The sequence below is a fragment of the Mastigoproctus giganteus genome, chromosome 3, assembly GCF_048544385.1.
Source record: "Mastigoproctus giganteus isolate SK-2022 chromosome 3, ASM4854438v1, whole genome shotgun sequence".
NCBI lineage: Eukaryota > Metazoa > Arthropoda > Arachnida > Uropygi > Thelyphonidae > Mastigoproctus > Mastigoproctus giganteus.
The window spans coordinates 241,084,379-241,106,522 of record NC_143577.1 but is presented as its reverse complement, the minus strand read 5'-3'; the positions used below and the strand labels follow the sequence as shown (position 1 = coordinate 241,106,522).

The window sequence follows — 22,144 nt, the reverse complement described above, 5'->3', positions numbered from 1 at the left end:
GTCTGGAGACCTCATTTTAGGAAAGATATTGAGCTACTAGAATGATTACAGAGAAGGGCAGAGTTTAGTGAGTGGAACAGAGGGTTGCTGTTACTAAGATAGGCTTAAGTTCTGCAAATTGCAGCATCTGGAGCCTAGGCACCTGCAAGGTGATCTAATTGAGGTGTATAAGGCTTTAAATGGTTTGAGCAAGCTCAATGCTGATGGGATTCTTCCTCTTGCTCAGATTTTGCACCTGAGGCCTCTTGCTCAGATTTTGCACCTGAGGGGGCATAAATTCAAATTGAGGAAAAACAGTTATAGAATAGATGTGTGGAAATTTGCCTTTAGCCTGCAGGTGGTTGATTGCTGGAACCAACTTCCATCCATTATTGTGAAAGTTGATACTTAAATAAATTCAAGTAAGAACTGGACAAACGTTTGAGTGAATGGATGGGTGAAATAGAAGTTTTTTTGTTGCTGTTGTTTTCTTTTTAGCTGTTGCTGTATAAGCTTTCTTTCTTGCATCATATGCCTCTACTAATGGTAATGCTAATTTTCAGACATTTTTGATTGAATATTATGAAGTTGCAAGCTATTCCATACTGTTTACTCTGCCCTCCTGACTGCATTGATTTATTTTCTTTTAGAGAGAGAAATGTCCTCATGGCTAGTGATTGTGTCCTCATGGATACAATCACTGGTTCTCCACACAGTATGGAAATGTTCCAAGTCCAAATTATATGGTAGATTTTATGGACTACCCGCCACAAACACACACACACACACACACACACACACACACACACACACACACACACACACACACACACACACACTGTAGGGAGTTAGTTGAACTCAGGCATCAATTGAATTCCCTAAAAAACTCTTCTTTTTAGCTGGGAAACGGGCAAACTGAGCATAAAATATGCACAGAATCTATGTTACAAATACAATTACACTGCCTTGACAGCAAATAAAATTTAAAAAAATCAAAAAGTAAGTTGATTGATATGTTGCCAATATAAATGTTAGAAAATGAAGTATGAGTAATAGCATACTCTCTTTCTTTTGATTTTATAGGGACCAACTTGTTGGTTACGTTTTTTAATTTCATATAGATATCACTGCACAAAAAAAGGATTTGCGCACTTTCTCCTTGAAGAGGTAAGTAGCACATTTATTCCTATAGAAATAAGTAAAAATTCACAAATGAACTAATATTAACTAATAATAGGCGTAACTCTTGATTTATGACTTACCATCAAAGTGCATTGACAATATGTCATTAAAAAAATGAAATAAAGAGTAATATTCCAAATGAATTTTTCTTTTCTTTTTTTAATTACACTTTAGTTTTATTTAAAATTAGATGATAAATAGTTTAATGTGTAATTAGTTAATAGGAACAGTGGGGAGAATGATACTGAATGCTACTCAATTATAAGCCGACCGGGCTAGCCAGGTGGGTAAAGTGCCTGCCTGGCAACCCAAAGGTCGCGGGTTCGAATCCCGCCTCGGGCTTGGATCAAAGTACTGCAAAAACCTTGGGAGGTGCATTATGGCCACAGAAGCCGATGCGCCAACAACTACCAAAAAAAAAAAAAAAAACTCAATTATAAAAATTCCATTTGGCTTAGTTGATATTTTTGGAAAGCACAAAGCTATCTTGTATCGTGAAGAATAGTGAGAAAAATATAAGCACTTCAACCTGCATAGAGTGTAACGTGTATTTAATTTGTGAAAAGACTACAAATCATTCTCAGATGTTTCTTGATATTTCCTATACTACATCAGTGACTGAAATGCTGTGTTTATTATTCCATCAGCTTCACTGAATAAGTAGTACAGGAAATACCAAGAAACATCAGCAGATAATCTGCAGTCCTTTAAGAAATTAAAGACACATTGCACTTTAGGCAGGTTGAAATGGTTATATTTTTTTTACTATCCTTCAAGGTTTGATTTATCTGTGCACCATGCTGGTAAAAGAACATCTTATATCTTGTTTCCATTTTTGTACATCTTCTGGATGTAGCAATATCTGTATCCCACCACAGAACAGGATGTCTTCAATTGGCTGCCTGGATATTGTACTAATTTCAAACAAATAGCATCACTTAATTGTTATTCTGCTATACATTGAAAAGACAAAGTACTGCTATGACAGACTGTTCCAGGACTTAGTAGTCCCCTCATTAGTTAGCAAATGTTTTCTATATATACACTCCCACCTTAAAAAAGTTAGCAATCATGTTTCATTTTTCATAAATTTCAAAGTTTTTATAAAAGCTAATTTATAGGTCAAAAACTATAAATTAGTTTTTATAGTTTTTGAATTTCTAGAATATTCAAGAATATACCAGAAAGGTGTAGAAGCTTCTGAATGTGGTAGAACGTTGTAGATGATTCTAGAATATTCTAGAAAGTGGGAGTATTGTTTCAATATTATAGAAGATTGTTGATTCTAGAGTGTTTTGCAATAATATGAATTAAGGAGTGAGAGCTGTAACTTATAAAATCAAAACCTGTCATTCAAAAAAGAGTGCTTGGTATAAGTTTTGTGTTTTGTGAAAAACTTTGCAAGAAATGTGTAACTGAGTATTGAAAAAAGAAGTGCTATTATAACCGTGTAAAGAAAGCTGTTCCACTAGAAGTATTGGCAGAAAACTAGGTGTTTAATTTAAAGGAGTACAAACTATCATTTGACAATTCAAGGAGACTGTCAATTTAAAGGACAAATCACAATCACGACGACTGCACATAATAACAGAAACACAGAATAAGAGCGTAACACTGATTTCTAAACACAATCAGTAAGTTACTGCACTTGAAATCCAAGCTGAGTTCAATAGGCACAGATAAACTCCCATGTCAATATCCAATGTAAAACTTCATCTTAAGCAGGACTTCATGGTCATGTAGCAGTATGAAAACCCTTATTAAAGCTGAAAAATCAAAAGAAATGGCTTGGACTAAGAGCCATCAATGTTGGACAGTTGAAGAGTGGAAAAATGTGTTGTGGATGGATGAATCCAAATTTGAAATTTTTGGATTTAAGCATAAAGTTTGTGAGATGACCAACTGAAGAAAAAATGTGCTACATTGTTTAATGCAGTGAACAGTCAAGTCAGTGCAATCTACAGTCAAGCATGGCAGTAGTTCCATCACGATCTGGGGTTGCTTCTGTTTTTCTGGAGTAGATGGCATCATCAGAATTGAAGTAATTTTAAGAAAAGAAGGCTATAAAAATATTCTTGAATATAATGCAATATCCTGTGGACTTTGACTTTGCAGAAGAAATTTTATATTATATCAAAAAAATGATCCAAAGCAAGCTGTGCAAGGACTTTCTAGCAACTAAACAACAGGAGGGGTATTGCACATTATACTGTGGCCACCACAGTCACCTGCCTTAAATGCAGTAGAACGTTTATGGACTCATCTAGACCAGTGGTTTTCAAACTTTCAACATCTATGGAACCCTAGTCTCTAAATATTATTTCTGTGGAATCCTACTCAGCTAATGCATGTTTTTAGGTACATAAATGACTTAATTTTTAGAATCATAATATGTACTTTACTGAAGCATTAATTATTATAATGGTGAGGAGAAGTAGAAGAAAGGGAAATATAATTATGAAAAAAATGAAAATTTGTGAAACTTCAGAAAATGTCTCACAGAACTCTGGGGTTCCGTGGAACCCAGTTTGAATATCACTGATCCAGACCATAAAGTCTGAAGTCAGCCCGTCTTCACAAAATTTGTGGGGAACCTTGAGATTGCATGGAATAATGTTAGTCAAGACACCATTATAAAATTAATCACTAGAATGCCACATCTGTGTAAGGCAATGATAAAATCTCATGGAGGATATTTTGATGAAAAATCAGTATAGTTTTTAATATTAATTATTTGAATATATATATATTTTTTTGCTGTGAATTTTTCCATGCTTAATAAAAAAAAATCTTAAAATACTTTATAGCATGCTGTTTTTTATGTTAAACCTTATATTATTATAGCTAATACCCTCATATTACACTAATAGCCCAGAGTATGGAAAATTTTAGTTATAGGAAAGTAAACTGTATATGATTGAAGAATATAAAGTTGGTGCTCGGGTTATCTGGGAGCACAATTTCCCGCCCACATTAGTAACGGCCCTGGATATGGTAGATATGTGCATCCGGAAGTGGTTGTCTGTATATATATATATATATATATATGCAACAAAATCTTATAATTAAAATTCTACTTAACATTACTGTATATTCTTAAACTTATGCTGTTATAATTTTAAACTCAAACTTGTAGGCAAACTGGCTGATATATGTGAAACGGTATCTCTTCAGGATGCCACACCACATCATTGTTTCAACAAAATATGCGGAAATAGTCCATATATACAGCATATAACATTTCAATAGTTTCCTGTGCATATACCCTAATGTTGCAGCCAAAATATTTTTAAACAAAATGAGTTTTTATGGGTTTATTTAAATATGTACAGGTAATTGTGGCCTCTACATTATGTTACCTTTACTTTTGAATGATTTGTAGAATTCCTTAAGATACCGATTTAGATTGACTCAAGTTAATAGTGTAGCTTAATTTTACAGTACTCACCTTTTGTATAATCTGCAGTTGATGTTTAGGATAGGATGGATACTAATTTGAGTTTAAAATTGGGATTAGTATGGATAAATTTAATTTTGAAACAGAGTTAAAATATGCCCAAGGAAAAGAAGTGCACATCTTCGTCCTTGGTTGTCATAGAATTTAAGGTTGAAAATGATTGAAACTATATCTGTAAACCAAGGAGGCCAATAGCCATAAGCAATTGGCTTTTGTTGTTAAGGTCTTCAGTTGGCGATAGTGAGAAGAAAGTAAAACGCGCGTATTTAAAGGACTCTATGTTCCTGTGATGCTCTTTGAAACATGTGGGAATCTAAGGTGCGTGAGATTTCAAACCGGAGAGAGGTTATAGGGTAATTTGGCATTTATTACGTTAAAATTAGAATGATGGCGAAACCATTCTATGATGCGGGCTTCGTACTGAAAAATTTTAAAACAGCATTTCAATTTAATAATGAGGATGGCTGAATCAACTAAAGGGGTGTGATTATGGGATTGTACATGTAATGTGAGTTCTGTGTTTGATTGTCCTGTTCTAAAGCTATTGTAATGATAATACACTTGTGTATTTGATGTTGTTGTGGAGCCGTATTTAGAGGTGGTGCTACCAATGTAGCATACATTGCAGTTTTGTTGGCATTTGATTAAATAAACAATATTATTCATGTCACAGATTTGATATTTATGTGTACCTTTATATGAATTAAACATTGATCCCAGTTTATTATATGCTGAAAATGTGAGAGTGATGTCAGTACCAGCAAATACTCAACGGAATTGTCTGGCAAGATTACTGTGGTAAGGAAGAACAATACGTATGTTACTGCATGTAATGTGTTTGGATGGTTTTTTGATATTATTTTGGGTGGTGGAAATAGTTTGTTGAATTAACTGGAAAGGGTATTTCCTGGATATGAATTTTTCTGTAAGGTATTGAAGTTCGTTGGATAGGTCATCTTGTGTAGAACTGTATTTGATAGCGTTATAAAAGGTTATAGAGGACGGCTTTTTTTTATACTAAGTGTACGGTGTGACTCAAAATGTAAGTATTTTCCAGTGTGGGTGTTTTTCCTGAAAATTCTAGTTCCTAGTTTGGTGTCCATTTTGTATATGGTAAGGTTGAGGAAATTAATTTGTCCGTTTTCTTCTGTTTCAAGAGTATATTTTAATCTGTCGTGTGTTGAATTAAATTTAATGAAAAGGTTATCAAATATTATAAGGATGTCATCTGCATATCGTGCATATAATTTGATCTCTGAAGGGAAAGGTTGTAATATTTTACAACCTAAAAATGATATAGTTTCAATAATTTTCAACCTTAAATTCTATGACAACCAAAGACGAAGATGTGCACTTCTATTTCCTTGGGCATATTTTAACTCTGTTTCAAAATTAAATTTATCCATGCTAATCCCAATTTTAAACTCAAATTAGTATCCATCCTATCCTAAGCATCAACTGCAGATTATACAAAAGGTGAGTACCGTAAAATTAAGCTAGGCTATTAACTTGAGTTACCTTTACTTTAATTGAAAAAAAAAAAAAATTGATTTACTGACAATGTTATATAGTAGGGATTGTAAATTAAAAGTTAATTAACAGTATTATTTAGCAATTAATTAATAGTTATTAATTAAACGATGTGAAATGGAAAAATATATTAAAATAAAAACACAAAAACAAGAGCCACAGCAAGGATTTACCATGTCGCATGTTGCCGATTTACCATTGTCGCATTTGTTGTGTTTAAATTTCGAGATTGCCGCCTTCTGTCATGGGCTTAAGTGGTGGCCTTTTTAATATGTTATATATTTTATTATTATTATTATTATTATTATTAGCCATATGGTGCAAGCAAGCCTGAAACTTATGTACGAGCCAAAAAATTTGAGTACCCTGTGAGAGAGAGAGAGACGGCAAAAAAAGAGAAGAATGGTGATATCCAGCTCAGGACCCTGGGATGCCAAGCCCATACTCACAAGAAATGAGCGGCGATATTATTAGCATTAGTAGAGGCATTTGATGCAAGAAAGCAAGCTTATGCAGCATCAGCCAAAAAAAAAAAAAATAAAAAAATAAAAAATAACCACTTCCACTTCACCCCTCTGTTCGTTCGAAATACCTGTCCAGCTGAACCTTAAACTTATTTAGGCTATCAACTTCCACGACAAGGGATGGAAGTCTATTCCACCAACCAACCACCCGCTGGCTAAAGGCAAATTTCCTCACGTCTATCCTACATCTGTCTTTTCTCAATTTGAATTTATGCCCTCTCAGGTGATTATTCTAAGCGAGAGGAAGAATCCCATCAGCATTGAGCATGCTCAAACCATTCAAGGCTTTATACACCTCTGTTAGATCACCTCGCTGGTGCCTAGTCCCCAGACACTGTAATTTGCAAAACTTAAGCCTTTCTTCGTAAGAGCACCCCTTTGTTCCATTCACTAATTTTGTTGCCCTTCTCTGTACTCGTTCCAGCATCTCTACATCCTTCTTGAAATGAGGCCTCCAGACCTGTATACAGTACTCTAGGTGTGGTCTGACCATTCCCTTATATAAGGGAATAATCACCTCCTTATCCCTGCTAGAAAAATTCCTATATATCATTGACAATACACCATGAGCTACTCTTGCAGCCCGTCTGCACTGCTCAGAAAACTTCATATCTGCCTGCACAACCACCCCCAGGTCCCTTTCATTCTCTACCACTGTCAGTGTAGTACCACAGAGTTGATACGTTGCTCTGGGGTTGCTGTTTCCCATATGTAGTACTTTACATTTGTCAATGTTAAACTTCATTTGCCACCTCTCAGCCCATCTGCTCAACCTTTCCAGATCCTGTTGCAGTAGCATAGTGTCAGTAGTGTCCTTGACAACCCTGCCAACCTTCGTATCGTCTGCAAACTTGGACATTAAGCTTGATATACCATCATCAATATCATTTATAAATACAGAAAACAATAATGGACCCAATACTGAACCCTGAGGGACTCCACTAATAACATTAGTCCACGATGAGCAGTGTCCATTGATTACCACTCTCTGTCTTCTCCCCCTCAACCACCCCTTTATCCATAAGAGCAATTTGCCTCCAATGCCACACTGCTCCAATTTGTGCAGCAGTCTTCCATGTGCAACAGTATCAAAAGCCTTTCTAAGATCCAAGTATATAATATCAAAGTTATTCCCTGCATCCAGTTCTTTTGTGACTGCATCTATCCAATCAAATTGGTCAGGCAAGACTTCCCCTTAACAAAACCATGCTGTGTCTGAGCTATAACTGAAGTCTTGTCTAGATGATCCTGCAGTGCTTCTTTAACTAGTGCCTCCATTAATTTTCCTGCCGCCTCCGTAGCCAGGTGGGAAGGAGCAGTAGTGCGTAGCACACGCTTCTTGATTAGACCGGGGTTCGAGCCCGTCACCACCAAATACGGAGGATGCGGAAAGGTCAGGGAATGACCACCGCATATCCCGGAGCAATATGGCCTTAGTTGCTAATGCTCCTAAAAACCAAATAACATAACCATTAATTTTCCAGAAACAGAAGTTAAACTAACAGGTCTATAATTACTTGTGTCACCCTTTGATCCTCCTTTGTGAATTGGGGTCACATTTGCACATCTCCAGTCCATGGGTACTTCCCCTGAGTCCAAGGAAGCTCTCATAATTATGGCTAAGGGTTTGCTTACTTCCTTTGCTGCCTCCTTTAATATAACTGGATAGATCCCATCCACCCCATGTGCCTTTCTTGTATTTATCTTCAACAATTTCTCCTCCACTTTACTCTCAGTTATTACAAGATTCTCTAGCTTACTGCCAGAGTTGGATACACCTCTGGCATTCCCCTCGCTGAATAACTCCTCATGTGTGAATGTCGATGCAAAATATTCATTCAGTTTGTTAGCTACCTGAGCAGGATCATCAGCAGTTGGTCCCACTGTATAGAATTTAAATACTGTCTCAGTCCATCGTAGTCGCCTTTACGAAAGCAATAACCCTTCCCTTTACCCCTAATGGTAGTTACCTCTTTGAGTAAATCCCACTTCAGCACACTGTGATCACTGCCACCTAGTGGTTCATTTACCTGCAGATTCTTAATGCATGAAGAATCACTACTGATAATCAAATCAAGAGAATTACTCCCTCTAGTTGCCTCCCAAACATGCTGATGTAGAAAACAATCATCCAATAAATCCACAAAAGCCTTGCTAGTGTGTGAGTGACCAGCCCCCAAATTCCAGTCAATATCTGGGAAATTAAAATCCCCCATTATAAGACTCTGATTTACTGGCCCACTCTATTTCCCTGTACAGTTTCTTTCTAATTTATTATATATATTTCATTGTCTGAAATTGGAAAAATCATTAAACTTATTAACCCCATGTTCTGAGATCAATAGTTTCTGAACTTTTTATCTGTATTGCAGTGTTATAAGGAGCTCAACAAAGTAGCAAAGTTGTGTGAAGATAATAAAGTACTCAAAACTTATGTTAGTATTATTATGTTTATTTCTGAATTGGAAATATGTTTATAATGGAGTTCAACATTTTGTGTTATTTTATTACCACTTATTTAGTGACAGCTGACTTTGCAATATTGCTTCCGTCACAAAAACTTGTTCAAGAACACATCTTCAATCACAAGCAAAAATTGTTGTGACCAAAGTGATCCTTTGTGACGGTGATATGGCAAAGATAGTTCTCACTTGAGAAGTGGTAGGAAAATACCACAAAATGTTTGACTCCATTCTGAACATATTTCCAGTTCAGAAATGTACATAATAATACGAAAATAGGTTTGGAGTGCATTATTATCTTCAAATAACACAGTTTACGTACGCTCCATGTTGTGCAAGGAATACCTTAAAGTAGCAAAGTTTGTCAGTGAGGGAGAGGACTTCATAGAAAGTTAGAACTTTAGAACTTTTAGTTTCTTCTTGAAATTTCAGAGGCATTCTAGTTTTGATATGAAATGAACATGTTTTATGAAATCACTTGATAAATTATTTCTCCTTCTCCCCATCTCATTACTTAAAGCTAAGAAAATACTGTTTCTTTTTCAGCCAAGATTTCCCCTTGATGAAAATCGTTACCTTGCTTACCTAGATGGAGGATTTGTCCGTCTTCATAAAGAGTTTATAGAAGGTAATAAAGATTCCTTGACAGATATGAGTATTTGAATATTCTCATCATAGCTAACCACAATAAAACCCTGGTAAAACATTTTTCAAAGGCTAAGCTGATAAAAACTTCTTATAGTATCAAATTTAAGAAAAGAAAATTTAATCCTATACGACTTTGAAAGGTTTGTGGTTTATTGAACTTGAAAGTAGAACACTGTTTTACAGATATTGTATACATTTGTATTCATGATTATTCTATGTGGATGGATTAGTCTATCACCATCTGGAATTTTCTCACTGAATGATCCTATCTCCAAGAAGGCAAGCATCTTGGAGATAGGATCATTCAATGAGAAAGTTTCAGATGGTGCTAGACTAAACAGCATCAGAACTTATGTTGGTTGAGCAGACCCTGGATCATTTGGAGCAAAGTTCTAGTGACAGCACCTAAATTATAGCAGGGGTATAGAACATAATTGTGTGGAAAATTCTATGGAAACAACAGCTTTATCATATCATGTTCAAAGATTGCACGGCCTTACTGAAGTTGATTTCCCACCATGAGAAGCTTTTTCTACTTGTTTACTACAACAAGGTGCTTGCAGTCCTCTTTTCTATGTTCTCTGTTGTTTAGCGATGAGGCTGGCTTCAAAATAAATAGCATAATCGATTTTCACAGTGCTCGTGACTGGGCAGAAGAGGACCTGCATGCCATCAACCACCAAAGGCCCCACAACAGTTTAGTATTAATGAATTAGTGGGAATTATTGCTGTATACTTAATTGGTCCTTTTGTCTTGCTTAGAAGATTAACTGGAGAATTCTATTCTGATTTTTTAAGGAATGATTTACAATTTACTATGTGAATTGTCTTTTTATTATCCCATGTTATATTTAGTTTTTGCATGACAGTGCTCCACCTCATTTTAGTCAAGTAGTCAGAGACTGTTTTGGTGAGCATTTCCCTGCTAAAAGATTAGTTTTCGGAGGCCTATCTGAGATTAAACCTCAGAAGTCTGTTCAAATAAAGTACCACATTTCCTTAATTAGGAAGAATGGAACGACAGAGAGGGAATTGTGGTCTACTCACTCTGCAGCAGGCCACACGACAGGGCCTCTATGACTTGGATCTACTTGATTTCTACCTGCACGATCATCTAAAATCCATCATTTACTTTCCACTCATTGACAAAATTGAAATGCTTTGCCAGCACATAGAGTAAGGATGCCAACAAATCAAAACAGTGCCTAAAATTTTTGAACACATTAGGCAGTCCATGATAAGGCATGTTTTGGCATGAATTCAAGTACATTGCAGTCATTTTGAGCACTTTCTTTAAAGGTAAAGTAGATAATTGTGTTGAAACACAAAGTATCCCAGAACTGAAACAAAGTGATTTTGGGTATATGTTTGTATAAACTTTTTTTTCATAGTTTTCAAGTCCTGAATCAGTCCTTTAAGTGTGGCTCAGATATGAAAAAAAGGAAAAGTTGGATCAACACCAAATTTTCAACATGTTTAATTGGTGCCTGGGAAGCTTTTAACACACACACATGCATGCACACAGAGAATTTATATATAGAGAAATACCAGGAGCACTGCATAGGATTTGGTTAGACCCGGTTCTGTCTCTAAGTCATCCAATTCTTATGATTAGGGAAATGCAGTGCTTTACTTGAACAAGCTTCTGAGGTGCAGTCTCAGTTATCCTGTTCACCAGGTTCATCATCCAATTGCACTACAGTTGCACTACTGAAAGCAAAGTACTTTCAGTAGTGCAACATGGTCACATATTTTAATAATAATATTTAGAAATACTAATAATTATCAAAAAAATAAATTATACAAGAAAGTGAGTTTAGTTATGATATCGGTTTGCTTCCTCCTCTCCTCAACCTGTACTCCAGGTTAAATTGCATACGAATGGCATATTAGATCACTTAGCTACTTTTTCATAGGTGTCATTACCTCTCACATACTTCTCTATGCAAAGCCTGCCAAAATAAAGTGTTCCGTGGTCTATTTGATTATTAGTCTATGCAAAATTTATTTATTTTATATTTTTAATTATTAATTACGATTTTTCACAGAACACTTGTTCACATCTCATGGAACAGAGTTTGAGAAACGCTGTAGTAGAGGATGGTATGATGGGATGCCGTACAGCTTTTTGATCCACAGACATTTTAAACTTTGATATATGCACCATACAAAAGTAGCAGTGGTCATTATGGTTTGTGTTTTCTCAGTATTCAATGTATGTCAAAAGGCATATGCTTATGATTACCACAAAAACATCCCTCTAATGACCTGCAAATACCACAGCAGACATAAGGCACCTACAGTTTGCCTTGATCACCCATTGGCATATCAAAATAGACTTCATATGTACTGCACAATTTGTTTTCTGCCAACAATGTTAAGCTTCATTCTTTGGACCTCTATAATATCCATAAATGTTGCAGAATGAGTCTGGAGATAACTTACTTCTTTGTTTGGTAGCCATATCACACAAAGGTGTAAGTTATCTCCAGACTCATTTTTATTGGTCCCTCACTAAATCCCCCTTAATAACACCCACTATTAATCATCATCCTGTTTAACATAAATAGCAAGAAATGGATTCAGTCCCCCAAAGCTAATTTCTGTATGAAGCAAGGATTTTTGTTGTCAGAAAATTTAATTCTGTACATATTTTAATACTTTACATTTTTTTAATGTATTTTGTCAGCTGCCATGAAAATAGCTGGTCAACTAAAAAGGTTAACTTGTGTGTTGCTGTAATGATACCACAACACACAAAAATATAAATGGCAATACAGTCAGTCCTCGTATAACACGTGTTTACACTACACAAATTCGATCATACATGATTTATAAATAGGGGAACGATATCTTATATAACACGAACCGAATTCGCTTATGCATGATTCACCTTTGTGTTTACAAGAAATGGCAGTCAAACGCAGAATCACCCCAACCGAACGCAACACGATAGGAATGAAGAGAAGATTCTGAAAATGTATTAATGTTTTTTTTTTTATATCAGTGAAGGGGAAACACATTTCACCATAATAACGTAAAAACCAACACAATTCCAGCTATCAGTATAATCGCAAATGCAATTAGATCGAGTTTACTACCAGTTTATAACAGATTCCACTAGCAGAAACGCAACTGGAAATTGTTTTTATTGTTTTATGGTAGTAACCCCTAGAAATGTGCTTTAGTAAAATGTGAGGTGTTAATAGCGTATCTCTGCCTTTACGGTGTTGTTTATTCAGTTGCTACACCCGCGCAGCTTTGTTTATGTGTATCAAGCGTGCCTCCTTGTTTTGTAATTGTGCTTTATTCCCTGAAAATGAGCAAAATACTTAAAAGGTGTGAAAAGGAAGCGTCCTGATGAAGACACTGCAGATTCAGAAAGAAAAAGGAAAGCAATATCGATAAACAGAGGTGGACTGGGTCAAAAATTCTTACCCGGGAAAATTTGTAGTGGCCTCATACTATGGTTTATGGCCAAAATCACAGCGGCCTCTGGTCCACCGGGGTTTTCCCTGGTAAGGCTTATGGCCAGTCCGCCTCTGTCGATAGAGAAAATAGAGAAAAAATATGAAATTGTGAAACGCTTTGAGTGAAATGAAAGACCATGTGATATTGCACGTGCTACAGACCTAAATGAGGCAACGCCGAGAATTACAAAGAATGCAGAGAAAATAAAAACAACTTTCATAGTAGGAACAACTCAAAGTGTAATTAAAATCCATTAGATTAAGACACAAAGAATTGGAAGAGATGGAACGGCTATCATCTGTTTGGATAGAAAACCAAACAAAAAACAAGTTTGCTTACGATAGAAGCAAAAGCATTAGCAATATTTTATTACGTAATAGTCGTAATAAAATACGTAAGTATTTTATTACTATTTTATTTATTGTGTTTGGTAATGTTTTGGTTACAAATGTGTGTTCAAAATTTGGTGGTCGGCACCTAACCCTATTTTTCCCATAGGGTCTGTTGTTTATATTGCACGATTTTGCATTGCACGAGTGTTTCTAGGAACACAACTATCGTGCTATACGAGGACTGACTGTACTGTATGCACAAAAAATAAATTTTTGAAACCTTGAATTTGATAAGAAAATACAGTTTCAACAGGAGCAAACCCATGGCATTTCCAGTTGAGACACTGTTTACATAACCGATTTACAGTGCAGTGCTATTATAGCAACTAGCAATCCCAAATATCCATATGTAGCATCGGTTAGAGCAGTGTCACCCTGCGTCCTTATATAGTTTTGGTTTTGATATATTTTGTAATAGAGTAAAGCATTGTAACAAAACTATGCTACTTGGCTGTTTAGTATGAGGCAGTGTTAAAAATGTCACAACATAGGGTTTCAATTGAAAAGAAAGAACAGACATAATTGTATTAATAAGATAAAACTGCCAAAAATATTGCACTAAAATCTGGCATTGGCTGAACTCATCCAAAAATGATGGTCTTCAAAGGACATTTTGCATGAAGATTATAAGAAGAATTTACCTAGGAATAGAAAAAGAAAGTATTGGCCAACAAGTCGTGAAGAAATTAAAAGATTTAGTTAGAAGATGAATTTTTTTTGATTGTTGTGTAAGAAACATATCTATAACTAGTTGATTAACCAAGAAAAGCTGATAAAATTGCTAAAGATTTAAATAAAAATAAATTTATGGCATAATAGTGTATTTGGCTGTGATTGTGAAAGTGGCCAAGTTAATTTGACAATTGTTGATGAATGGAAAACAAAATTGGAGAGAATCTTGTGCTGGATGTCAGTCTAGTGATATATTCATAATTTAGAAGAAAATCTTTTTAACTACAATGAATTTTATTTCAGTTACCCAAAATTAAAACTCAGTGTAGTTTAAAAAGGCTTTACAAGAGATAAAAAAATTAAAATAATTATCTTTTCAAGGGTACAGAGAAATGTTTTTTAAACTAGCAAATTTTGAAGAAATCATTGTTAAATGATATTAAGAAAAAATCTTAGCCAAACTAAAATCACTAATATTTTTGTAAAATTTAATAAAATATATGAGTTAAAATTAGCAAAATTTGGTATGCAACCTCTTAATAGAGGATGCATGCCAAATTTTAAGACATCACCATGTCTTGAGCACTGCAATTTTACCAATCCCATGAGGTGATGCTTAACATGGTTTTATTGTATCAAGAACTTCATTTTATTTTTGGACTTTTTTGTATTTTTGGATTTAATCCAATTGAAAGTAGATTAAAATTCAACATTGCTTTTACCTCCAGTTATAATTGGCTTCAATAGAAGAGTTTTTAAAGTTTGGAAAATTGCCCAGAATCTTTTCTGTTCTTTCTTTTATTGTTAATCCACATTTATTATTCAAAGGCTATATATTAAAACTGCTTACTGAATATTTTAGGTACAGATAAAATTTAATCAGGACTTTGAAAAAGTTTGGTGTATCAAAGTATAATGATGTATGGCTATTAAAGTTCAAGTATACTTTTTACGAAAGTAGTTTTTTGCATAAGTAAATTTTATTTATTGAAAAGTAAGACATAAGGGTTGCTTTTAAGCTGAATACCTTCTGTGGTATTCATTTTGGCTCTCAGGTTTATTATGCTTATCATAGATAGGCATAATTTTATCAAGGAAAAAAAATCATAGTACATTTATTGCAATTTTATTCTTCAGTTGTTTCGCTCCTTTATTCTTCATACTTATGATATCAAAAAATTATGAAGCAGCATCTTTCAAGGAAAATCTTGCTCTGAATGGACTCATCTGTGGAACTGTTGTTAACTAGAAATTTGAATAATTTATATTCATACTGCCTTGACTAAGGAAAACTAATTTTAATTACACTATCAAAACAAATGTGCTTAGTCCTTGACTCATAACTTTACTAAATAAGGAATGTACTCTGAAGTTTAACATGTGCTCCACTGAAGTTTGGCCATCTAGCTTTCTGGACTGAAATAAAATGTTGTCTTTATCTTGACTATTTATTTGAGAAAATGTTAATATGTCTGCATGCATAATTCAGATTTCTGCAGCTATAGGGTTAAATCATGGAAAACGTTGATAACATAACATTCAAATGGTAATGACTAAACAGCCTTTTTTTTAGTGGAAGTTCTCATCTTACAAGTCATTTAGTCTATGTTATAACACTAGTCTGATTGTGGGGAAACTGCATGCTGTTTGTGTTATTATTTTTGTTATGAATCTGCCCTTAAAAATATCAAGTTTCTGGAGATGTTTCTGGTTTTAACAAATGTAGAACTATAACAATTAATACAAAATTTTACTTAAGTGCTCTGAGAATAGTGAAACACAAACATCAATCGGATCTTAGATATCCCTTGTACTTGGGTGATGACAATCATGAAAGAAAAAGTAAGAATTATGTTATGGACACTGCTCCAATGCAAGCAATAGTGATAACTAAGCAGTGATTAGGACTCATTGCTGATGAGGATGAACTTCTTACCATTTGGATTCAGGATTAAGACGAGAACCAGTTGTGTCGTAAGTGCAAGAGCCGCCTCTAGTCACAATGGAACTAAATCTTTAAGAATGAATGTATCAGTCAGAAACATAGTGGCCATCTACCTATAGCAAAGTAAAGCAATAAAGCACAGGATATGTGTAAACCGGGGAATATTTATGTGAGCTGTTAATTTCATTGCATTAAATTTACAGTCATTAATGTCATAAATAATACTGAATGTGTTATTGGGCTCTATCAAGAAAATTTTCAGAGCTTGAACTGATAACTAATTATAGTAAAGGCATGAAAAATTGATAAACCTAAGCAATTTTATAATTATGTATTTTATCTTTATTTTTTATCAACTGTTGTTACTGATGTGGTTTTTTTTTTTTTTTTTTAACCCTTAGGAAATGCAAACTGTGCAAAAAATTTGATGTGTGATATGTTTCAAGTTTTAGCAGCTAGACCGAAAACATTTTCTGCAATGGGTGAAAGTTCTGTAGGTAAGTATGTTTGTTATTAATTGTGCTATCATTAAGAATATTTATGAAGCAGACAAAAAAAAAAAATCAAATTATTTTATTAGAGTCACCCAGAATTGCTTCTATATACCCATATATATATATATATATATATATTGTGTCTGTAAATTGCTTGTGTTCTCTGGTCGATTTGCCTGTTTTGCTGGATGAAAAAAACCTGTTTCTGGGGGGAAAACCTTGCTATCTATGCCTGAGACCGGCTAACTGAGCCCATTAAAGTTCCTCGTATCATCGACGAGCGAACCCAGGCCTTTTCCACTTGGTGTGGGGAGGACGGTGACAATACCACTGTGCTACCCTCATAGACTCCTGAAGCAGACAAACATTATTTTCTTATCAAAACTGGTAAGTCAAATTTCATAAGGGAATAGACCCAGAATGATGGTGTGCATGTTACTGAAAATCACCACAACATTTGGTGAAGTGGAAAATTTTTACCTGATGGGGACACACTGTAATTTTCTTTTCATCTTTTTAATTTATGATTTTCATTTCTACCTGCTCTAGCAAAAAAAATTTATTGCAATGTATTAATTATGTTTAACATAATGTTTACTAACTGACCTGCAATAGGCTTTAAGTTCTGTCTGATTGATTAAACCTAAATAATAAGTTAAAATGAAAAAAAATACAGTAATTCACATACCACTCACAGGTTATCATTTGAACAAATGGCAGATTAATCTTTAAATTACTTTATACTATCATATTGACACAAATCTGCTGTTTTAAATTTTAGAAAAACGTAGCATCAAGTAGAATCTTTTAAGTGGTATAAAAATTGAAATCTGCAGTGTGGATTGAAAGAAACTTTGGAAAATGGTTTAAAGTTAAACTTGAAGTGAAAATTATAAAAACAATTGTGAATTACTAAGAAAGTTTGGTGTGGGAAGTGCAAAATGTAGATCATTGTTATATGCAGATGTAATTGTTAAATAGTAACTTGTAAGATCATCTTGAATCTCTGAATGAAATATGTAAAAGTTATAGAGAATTGGCATAAAGGTTGAGAGAGAAAAGAAAATTTAAGATTGTAGATTAAATAACCAAAAATAGGAACAAGTTGGTAATTTTCTGCATTTAGCAAACAATCTTCAATGAAGATGCAGCCAAAAGATAAAGTTAGTAGTAGTAGTAGTAGTGGCAAATGATGCAAGAAAGTAAGCTTATACAGCATCAGCAAAAAAATAATAAAATAAAAAATAAATAATAAAAACTATGCACTTTACCCATGGATGGGTAAAGCGCATAGTGCCCTCCAAGAATTTGTCTAGTTTTTGTTGAATTTATTCAAACCACCCAGTTCCAAAACAGATGGAAGCCTGTTCCACCAATCAACCACCTGCTGGCTGAAGGCAAACTTTCACATATCTATCCTGCAACCACCCTTCCTCAATTTGAATTTATGTCCTATCATGTGTGTGTGTGTAGTCTCAGCAAGAAGAGACTACACATGAGGCATCTAGTCTTCAGACACTGAAATTTGCAGAACTGAAGCCTTTCTAGGTAAGAGCAGCCTTTTTTTCCCTTCACCAATCTGATTGCCCTTTTCTACACCCATTCCAGCAGATCTATATCACTTTCTAAAGTGAGGCCTCCAGACCTATATACAATACCCAAGATGTGGCCTAATCATGGCCTTGTACAAAGGGATAATCACCTCCTTATCCCTGCTAGCAAAGTTTCTGTATACTATTGACAAAATGCCATGAGCAGTCCTAGTAGTATGTCTGCACTGCTCAGAGAATTTCATATCTGACTGCATAATTATGCCCAGGTCTTCTTCATTTTCCACTATCCCGAATGTAGTACCACAGAGTTGATAAATTATTTTGGGATCACTGCTACCCATATGCAGTAACTTGCATTTTTCAATGTTAAACTTCAGCTACCATATCTCAGCCCATTTCGGTAGCTCATCCTGATTACTGTTGTTAACCACCTGCCAACCTTGGTATCATCTGCAAACTTAGACATTAAGCCTGATATACCTTCATCAGTATCATTAATAAATATTGAAAACAACGTGGCCAGCACATGAACCCTGGGAACTCTGCTAATAACATTATTCCATAAAGATCAGCACCCATAATGCACCTCCCAAAGTTTTTACATTTTTTACTTTGAGACAAGCCCGAGGCAGGATTCAAACCCGCGACCTTTGGGTTGCCAGGCAGGCATCTTAACCACTTAACCATCAGTTTATTTATAGGCACATTATAGCCACAGCAGCTTATGTGGCATTAAACCCCCATAAACACACACACCCATCTGTTTATCCATAGCAGTAGCTTGCCCTTAATGTCACATTTCTCCAGTTTATACAGCAGTCTTTTATGTACACTAGTATCAAAAGCCTTTCTGAAATCCAAGTATATAATATCAAAATTATTTTTTTCATCCAGTTCCTTGATCACTGCATCATAGTAACCTATCAGATTGGTTAGACAAGACTGTCCCTTAACAAATCCATGCTGTGACTGCAGTATAATTGCATTCCTGTTCAGATGGTGCTGCATTATTTCTTTAACAAGTGACACCCTTATTTTCCTTGGAACAGATGTTAACAGGTCTGTAACTACTCATGTCACCTTTTGGATTCCCCTTTGTGAATTGGGGATACGTTCACACATTTCCAGTCCATAGGGACCTTCTCAGAATCGAAAGATGCTCTCATAATTATGGCTAAGGATCTATAGTAATAATAATAGCAGCAACAGGCTTTTGCTGCACTGGCCGGAAAAGAAAAAAAAAAAAAAAGAGAAAGAGTAGATAAAATATTTTCTGCTCTCCTCACATAAGTGACTATCCAGTTGACCTTTGAATTTATTCAAACTGTCAGCCTCAACTACCTGTGAAGACTACCTACTCCAGCAGTCAATGACTCGCTGGCTAAAAGAAAACTTTCTAGAATCCAGTCTAAACCTCTTTCCCTGTAATTTGAATTTATGACTGCATGCAATCCAGAATTCTCTATATGAATGAAAATTCTGCCTTCATTCATTTTACTAACCCTTCTCAGAGCCTTATAAACTTCAATTAGGTCACCTCTGAGGTGCCTTGTTGCCAAGCTCTGTAGCCCACATATATGGAGTCTTTCCTCATATGGTTGCCTTTTGCCGATCTCACCAAGCAAGTTGCCCATCTTTTGATCCCTTTCAAGAAGCTCACTGTCTTTTTCAGATTAGGTCTCCATACTTGAACACAGTATTCCAAATGTGGTCATACAATTGCATTATACAATGGGACTATGACCTCCATATCTCTACGTAATAATGTTTGACAAATTATCAATAGGACACTACGGGCTTTCCTAGCTGTCTGTTTACACTGCTCAGAAAACTTGATATCTGCCCGTATTATAACTCCCAGGTACCTTTCTTCCTCTATTGTTTTTAATTCAAACCCACCAAGTGTACAGTTTATTTTGGGGTTGCTATATCAGGCTTAATATCTAAGTTTGCTGATGCTGGCAAGGTTGGCAGGGTGGTTAACAACAGTAATCTTGCATTTTGTTGCATTAAAACATAGCTGCCACTTTTCTGACCATTTTTCCAGCCTGTTCAAGTCATCCTGAAGGAGTACTATTTGGTACTAATCATTAACTACTCTACCAATGTTTACATTGCCTGCAAATTTTTACATCAAGTCTTCTATTCCCATTGTTGATATTGTTTATGAAAATTAGAAACAATAGTGGTTCAGGAACTGATCCTTGGTGGGACTCTACTTCTCACTTTATGCCAATCTGAAGAATATCTGTTAATCACAACCCTCTGCCTTCTGCTGTGCAGCCACCCATCTTAGAATTGTGCCAGTAACCCCAACATGTTCCAGCTTATACAGTATATCTCTTAAGGGACTGAGGCAACTGCTTTGCTAAAATCAAAATAAACTATGTCGAAATTGTTCGCTATATCCAACTCAAGAGTAATTGTGTCAAAATAGCTTACTAATTAGTTAAACATGATTTTTCCTTAACAAACCCATGTTGTGTGTTGTTCAGAATGCCATATCTATCTAAACGTCACTGAATTGCACTCTTAATCATTGCTTCCAAGATTTTCCTTATTACTGAAGTCAGCTAACTGGTCTGTAGTTACCACTTCGCTCTTAGAACTGCCTTTATGTATTGGTGATATGTTAGCAAAGGAATCTCTCCCGAGTCCAAAGATGCCCTCATAATTAACTTCAATGAGCCAATACACTCCCTGATGGCTTCCCTCAAAATTACTGTGTATATGCTATCACTCTATGAGCCTTACTTTCCATTATTCTCCAAATTTTTTTAATAAACAGTCATCTGTAATTTCAAAATCCCTAATTTCATATGACTCTCCCTCACTTGCACTGCCTCTTCTTAGCATGACTGGTCTTTCTTCAGTAAAGAGATACAAAATACCTGTTCAATTCATCTGCAGCATCAGCTGGGTTATCTATTAATTTCTCACACCCAATGCACAAGGGTCTGATCTGATTTACTTTTTTCTTCCTTGTATTCGCATACGTGAAAAATTTCTTGTGACCATTCTTTTCTATCTTAGTCAATGCTTTCTCATATGCATCTCTCTAACATCATCTGTGGTACTATTACAAATTAACTTGTAGCCGTTGCCTCCGTAGCCAGGTGGGCAGGAGCAGCAGTGCGTAGCACATGCTTCTTGATTAGACCGGGGTTCGAGCCCATGACCACCACATATCCCCAGAGCAATATGGCCTTAGTTGCTAATGCCCCTAAAAAAAAAAAAAAACTTCAGCAGGCTATCTTTTTCTGCTCAGTTTGATCAGCCAGCTCTGCATTCATTCATTTCAGCATCCTCCTCCTGCAATATTTTCTTAATGGTATGTATGCATTTATGACTTCTGTGATTTTTGCTTTAAAGGTATTTAAAGTTTTATCACTGCATGCAAAATCCACATGCTTGAATCTCACAGAACAACTATTGCTGGTGTGAAAAGATGGAGAAAGAAGGGTGTGTACAAATGGTCAGGTTGCCAAAAAAACCGACTTATTAGAATTGCTGAGTGATATCCATAGAAAATATTATTTTCTGTTGTAACTCTAAATGCTCACATGAGTGTCTTAATTGCATCCCTGGTTCATAGGAAGCTGTGTGGCATGGATTTTCATGACAGAATGGCAGACAGTTGAGTGCAGGTATGGAAACTGCCTGCAGAATACCATTTATTTCCAGTAAACAGTATCCACAATGAAGTCTGAAGAGTCATGGTGTTGGGCCACCTCTTGGGATTTTAACTCACACCATTAACTGTGGCATCTTGGAAAATTCCATCCTCACCATTCTGTCAGTTCTGTAGAAACAGATCCTCTATTTTGAGCACGAT

At 35.3% G+C, this 22,144-nt stretch overlaps 1 protein-coding gene across 3 annotated transcripts in view; it reads left to right on the top strand.

Annotated features, from left to right (window-relative positions):
- The window catches only part of LOC150088952 (uncharacterized), a 112,859-nt gene that overhangs the window by 6,945 nt on the left and 83,770 nt on the right, over positions 1-22,144 (top strand). For all 3 annotated transcript variants that reach the window (XM_090370963.1, XM_090370964.1, XM_090370962.1), the window contains exons 3-5: positions 1,063-1,146; positions 9,681-9,762; positions 16,664-16,759. In XM_090370963.1, coding sequence (XP_090227089.1) covers positions 1,063-1,146; positions 9,681-9,762; positions 16,664-16,759 — 262 coding nt within the window. The remainder of the gene's footprint in view (positions 1-1,062; positions 1,147-9,680; positions 9,763-16,663; positions 16,760-22,144) is intronic.